This window comes from Gossypium hirsutum, chromosome D13 (genome assembly GCF_007990345.1).
Source record: "Gossypium hirsutum isolate 1008001.06 chromosome D13, Gossypium_hirsutum_v2.1, whole genome shotgun sequence".
Taxonomy (NCBI): domain Eukaryota; kingdom Viridiplantae; phylum Streptophyta; class Magnoliopsida; order Malvales; family Malvaceae; genus Gossypium; species Gossypium hirsutum.
The window spans coordinates 20,637,623-20,644,033 of NC_053449.1; the positions used below are offsets into that span (position 1 = coordinate 20,637,623).

At 34.1% G+C, this 6,411-nt stretch overlaps 1 protein-coding gene across 1 annotated transcript; it reads left to right on the forward strand.

Moving 5' to 3' along the window:
- The first annotated feature begins 290 nt into the window (after positions 1-290).
- Positions 291-3,091, forward strand: LOC107920013 (S-adenosylmethionine decarboxylase proenzyme). The gene is made up of 4 exons (XM_041109746.1): positions 291-445; positions 590-656; positions 1,301-1,452; positions 1,554-3,091. Exon 4 carries the CDS (start codon positions 1,793-1,795, stop codon positions 2,858-2,860), a length of 1,068 nt encoding a protein of 355 aa, XP_040965680.1. The 5' UTR covers positions 291-445; positions 590-656; positions 1,301-1,452; positions 1,554-1,792; the 3' UTR covers positions 2,861-3,091.
- Positions 3,092-6,411: the final 3,320 nt, after the last annotated feature.

The window sequence follows — 6,411 nt, forward strand, 5'->3', positions numbered from 1 at the left end:
ATGGAAAATAGTACATTTCTATCAGTTTTATTTGTTTTTCTATTTTTTTACACATGTAATATTAATCACGTAATTTTTTAATTTTAAAATATGAACTCATTTTTTATTTAAATTGTAATATAAATTTGATAAAATTTAAAATCAGTCGCAGAATACACGCGTCATACTCATTCAGTTTTCAGCTAATAATGGATTCATAAAATAATAAACCAAATAAGAGTTAAAAAAAAAAAACCCAGAAACGTCCCTGTAAAACGGAGGGTCAAGACCGTAATTTTGTAGTGAAGTCACGAGGAAAAGCCCTACCTTCCTGCCCTATATAAATTGGACCCTTCCACCACAGAACCATATTCTCATTATTTGCGTGAACTGCGAGAAGTGAGAAACTATTGTAAACCTCTCATAATATTCTGAGCTTTTTTCTCTTTTTGTTTCCTATAATTTTGTAAGTATTTCTTTTCTTTTTCGCAATTTTTGTAAGAAATTTTTTTCTTTTTGTTCTGTTCGTAATGTTCTTTAAATAAAAGAAAATCATTGATTCTTTTTCTTGTATCTTCGTATGTGATGATTTTTCTTATCGTTTTTGAAGGATCTGAGCCAAGGTTGATAATCGAGTTTTTATAAGCGGTTGATCCTGGCATTCCAAAATTTGAATTGTGAGTATCGCTTCTTCAGATCTTTTATTTGTTTATCGTATTAATGATATCTTTATGATGCAATCTTGGAGGCGATAAAATACTGCTAATTTATAATAATATTATTTCTAGATATGTAATTTTGCACGAAAAGAGTACAGTTTAAATTTAAGACGATGATGTTTTATTTATTTATTTGAATAAGATTGTTATATTTGTCTTCATGTTTCTTGTACCTTCTATAAATTTGCTTTACTTTATATTTTCTTAAAAATTACAGTATTTTGGATGGTAGCTTTTGTTGCCTCTATAGTTTTAATTTTCTTGCTTCTTGCCGAAGTTATTATTTTTTTCTTTCTTTTCTTTTCTGTTTTTTTAAATAAATTACGATGATGTTCGAGTTTTGAACTTAAACATGCTGTGATTTTTTTGATACTTAAATGCATATTTTGTTTGAATTTCTAAATACTTTCAATATATATACTGTTTCATGGTTTTCTGGATACTTGAATCTATATGGGTTTCATGATTTCCGTATACTTAAAAGAATATGATGTTTCATGATTAGAATTGTTTTTGTCCAGAGCTCAAGGTATTGATTTTCCGTTCTTGATACGTGCATGTTTCATCTGACCTGTTTGTTCTGTTTTCTAATTGTAATTTAGGTGTGGCTGAATGATCTATGGAGACTAAGGGAGGGAAAAAGAAGTCTAGTAGTAGTAAGTCATTATTCTACGAAGCTCCTCTCGGTTACAGCATTGAAGACGTTCGACCAAACGGTGGAATCAAGAAGTTCAGATCTGCTGCTTACTCCAACGTAAGTGGCTGGCATATATTTGAGTTTTGCAGATCATGAACAAAGCAATTGTACTTGCATAAATCATTTGATGCTGACAAATCTTGTTCCTTGTTTTGCAGTGCGCTCGCAAACCATCCTGATATTCGTAACGCAAGTGCCCCCTTCTGACCACTGTTAAAGTGGTCAATTTATTTTTATTTGCTTTATTACTTAGTATTAATATCTATCTTCGGCCGGCTTCCTCCCCCTCTCTCCTTGCAACTGTTTTCTTTGTATCTACGATCTCCTCACTTGGCGTCTGTCTACTTTCTTTGTTTCTAAGAAATCCTGTTCTGGTATTTCCTTGGGCGACTTCACAATGGCGGTATCTGCAATTGGATTTGAGGGTTATGAAAAGAGGCTCGAGATTTCATTTTTTGAGCCTGGTGCCTTGGTTGACCCTGAAGGAAAGGGTCTTAAATCATTGTCAAGAGCCCAGCTGGATGAGATTCTTGGACCAGCTGAGTGCACTATAGTTTCTTCACTATCAAACTATCATTTGGACTCCTATGTCCTTTCTGAGTCTAGCCTCTTTGTTTATCCATACAAGATCATCATCAAAACCTGCGGGACAACAAAGCTACTTCTTTCGATCCCACCCATCTTGAAGTTGGCGGGTAGCCTTTCTCTTACCGTAAAATCTGTTCGGTACACTCGTGGGAGTTTTATCTTCCCTGCTGCTCAGCCATATCCTCATCGTTACTTCACTGAAGAAGTTGTTATTCTTGATAGCCATTTTGGCAAGCTTGGCGCTGGTAGCAAAGCTTATGAAATGGGTGGGCTGGATAAACAGAAATGGCATGTTTACTCTGCTTCTGCTGAATCTGTTAACACCAAAGCCCCTACTTACACTTTAGAGATGTGCATGACTGGTTTGGACACTGAAAAGGCTACAGTTTTTTACAAAGACGAATCGACCTCGGCAGCTTCGATGACCATGAAGTCTGGCATAAGGAACATACTTCCAAACTCTGAAATATGCGATTTTGAGTTCGAACCTTGCGGCTATTCTATGAATTCAATCGAAACCGATGCTATTTCGACCATTCATGTTACACCCGAAGACGGTTTTAGTTATGCAAGCTTCGAAGCTGTGGGCTATGATCTGAAAGAGTTGAATCTGGAGCAGTTGGTGCAAAGGGTTTTAGTTTGCTTCAAACCAAGTAATTTCTCTGTTGCCGTGCATGTGGATGTTGATTGTCACTCATTTGAACAGACCTGTCTGCTGGATGTTAAAGGATACCGTTGCCGGGAGAGTAGCATCGAAGAGCTTGGTTCAGGGGGTTCCATCATTTACCAGAGCTTCAACGGCATTGGGGGATGTGGATCACCTAGATCAACTCTGAGTTGCCTCTGGGAAGAGGAGGAAGAGTATTATTATAATTAAAACGGCTTATTTTCTTATGTTATAATTATTAAATAAATTGCTTCCCAGGCATTGCCTGGTGATATAGCATGGGGTGTGTTTCTATTCTAGTACTTTTTTGTCTTTTATCAAGTCAATTGCTATGCCAGCAAACCTGAACTTGTTACTGCCATTTGTACGGCAGAATGTGGAGCTTCTCCATTTTTTTATTATTATATTACATGAAATAATATGCGGCCTCTATTATACCTATAATTTGTTGGTTTAGTACTCTTTTCTTTAACTGTCAGCAACCAAATATTTGCTATGTTATTTAATGGCTGAGAAAGATTGAAGCGGTGTTGATGTTGAAAAGGCAATCCTTTTTCATGCAAGCGTAGATGTGTTGGTAGAGACGTGTTTCTTTTATCCAAAGGGACTAGCTGTCCCAGTTTTGACGGATTACAAAGGACTTGTAGAAATGAAGCAATAAATTATTGGACACATAAAGCATATCCCTTGGATTTGATATGTCGGCCGTCCCTAATATTAAAGTTGTTCCCAAGCTTGAATATGATACACTAATTTTCGATTCATCACTTTCTAAAAAAGGTTAATTAATTTATCCAAGTTCATATAAATTATTTACATATTGATAATCTATTTACAAACTAATCAATTTTTTCACTTTGTCATTTTTCTATTATGTTTTTATTATTTCCATGTTTTAAATTTTTTTTATTCTCTGGGTTTTCCTTCATATTTTTAATTATTTTTTCATATTTTATAAATTTGTTAAGTTAAAAGAAGATAAAGTAAAGGAAAAGAAGAGAAAGTAAATGAAAAGAGAAGTGAAAGAGAGGAAAGTTAAGTGATTTCAACTGTTTTTGTTTGAATTGATAGGGGAAAAGGAAAGAAATATAATAAATTTGTTTCCATTTCTTTACCTCCCTCCCCTCGTATTGGAATGAAAGAAAAATTGACATTCAAAGGAAGGGTTAAGTAAATATGTTGATTTTAGAATGTACTAAGAATTTTAGATCGTTTTTCTCAAAATTTAGGGAAATTAATCGCTTTTAGAGAGAGAATACGAAAACACTTGAGCATTTTCGTCCAAAGATAAGCCAACAGGCATTTTTCCAAATGGTAAAAGATTCAACAACTAATTCAAACGGCTATAATTTTTTTTCTAACAACTAATTTATTTGTTATATATAACCCAACTCATTTTCTCTCTTTTTCATTCAAACCTTATTCTCACAATCCTATTCATCTGTTCTCTCAACTATTTTATTCTTAATTTTTTCATTCATTTTCTCTCAAATTCTTCTTGTCTCAATATTTTATTTTATTTTATTTTCATATATTTGACATAACTAATTTGTTTGGATCACAAATGCATTTCCAGCATTCAATTACAAGTAATAATAAAAAATATCATTACATTTTTTATTTTAATTATTATAATTATTAAGTTGTTAATATTACTAAATTTTTTATGTTTATATAGTCAGATTGAAGATCGGATTATCAAGATGTATATACACAATTTAAATGCAACGACACTGCATGTCATTGAACAACACTTGCAAGAGACGAGATTCTTGCACGTATCTTGTATGCTTAGGGGGACTAAATTGGAGCCCGCACTTATTAGGGCTTTGCTGGAAAGATGGAGACTCGAGACACACATATTCCATCTTCCATGTGGTAAGTGTACAATTACATTGGAGGATGTAGCATTACAACTCGATTTATCGCCGGTCGTTAATGGGTTAGTGCATGTTGGCGATTGGAGTGCAATTTGCTGCCAACTATTAAGCAAGGTGCTGAACAAGTTTAGTAGTAATCGGATAGAAATGAAATGGTTAGAAGATAATTTCTCATATCTCGACAACTCCTTTAATGCGATTGAAAGACAACAATTCGCGCGAGCATTCATATTGAGGTTAATAAGAGGTCTTTAAATCTTGAAATCTGGTACATTTAAGGTGGCTCCAACAACAAGTCGACTTAAAAGAAGCTGGGCGACTCAATTGGGGATCAGCTGTATTGGCGACATTGTATTGAGAGATGTGCCAGGTAATGGAAGCACAAAAAGTTAAAATCAGTGGTTGCATACTCCTTTAGTCATAGGTATGGTACTACCTACTTGTAACACCTCTAACCCATCTTCGATGCTAGATTAGAATTATGGAGCATTACAGTGCAAAACAGAACCTTAAACATTGCAACATGGACCAACATGCAATTCACATATTATATCCGATAACATAATTTAAACATGATATAAATACTTTTACGGGCCTTAAATTGGACTTAAGTGGCCCTAAAAACAGTTTGGGAACAATCAGAGACTTATTCGAATCAAAACAAAAACTTTAGGCCAAATTTGAAAATTTACAAAATAGGCGTCATACGGCCATGTAGACATTCAAACTATGGGACACACGGCCATGTCCCAGCCCGTGTGTCAAACCATGTAACTCACTGATTTAGGTCACACAACCGTGTCGCAGGCCATGTGTCAGACTGTGTGAAACCTGCACCTAAAAAATATGACACACAACCATGCGAGGTGGTCGAGTGTGGCATACGGCTGTGTGCAGCAAAAAGTGTCCCTAAAACAAGCCATATCAAACTCAATTACTTGCATACCAATGCACACCTTATCTAACCTATTTCACATGATTAAAAGTACATTCAAAGCATAAAAAACATGCCAAATTCTCATCCAACCTTTGACTAACCAATATGTCATCAATAAACTCTCCAATTCACACTCTAAAACCATTCATGACTTAAATTATATTATCATATCTCAATCACATATATCATGAATACCAAAAGACCATTTCTTTTTAAATTATACAATCAAAACTTACCACTTTAGATAGTCAAAATTAAAATGACCATCTCCATAAAATTTAAGCATATACAAGCCAAATCAAACTATATATATACAACTAGACACAAGAAGAGCCAAAATGCACCATGTGATCAAACTAGATAAGCATTTATTACATGCCAAAGCACATATATCATTTAATCACTTCAATGAACCAAACACATATCAATCAACTATTTCTTTCCTAATTTCAAAACACCATGCACAATCAGTAACAAAATATATTAAAACATACCAAAGGTTGGCACAACCCAAAGCATATCAATTTAACATGCAACCCTATACATGTCATTTATAACCATAGGTTAAAACATTCAAAAACCAGCAAAACGAATCGATGGATAGTGTGATCGTGCTCCGACGATGTTCCCAACCAGTCAAGCTTTCCGATGACATACAAAGAAATGAAATAACTAACATAAGCATTAAGCTTAGTAAGCTCGTATAACATGAACTTAGTCTTACTTAATATACAAAATTTAAACCATTCAAACATGAATTCATTTATATGCCAATTTCACATCTTTCATTTCTATACACACACGTTTCAAAGGTTAGAAAATGAATCAATAAGACATATAAATACAACCAATCTTGAACATGTGTATTAAGCTTTGCCATCCAAATTCCATTCAACACTTAATTCACCATCATCAAATCTTATATCAATTCTTCACAACATTAA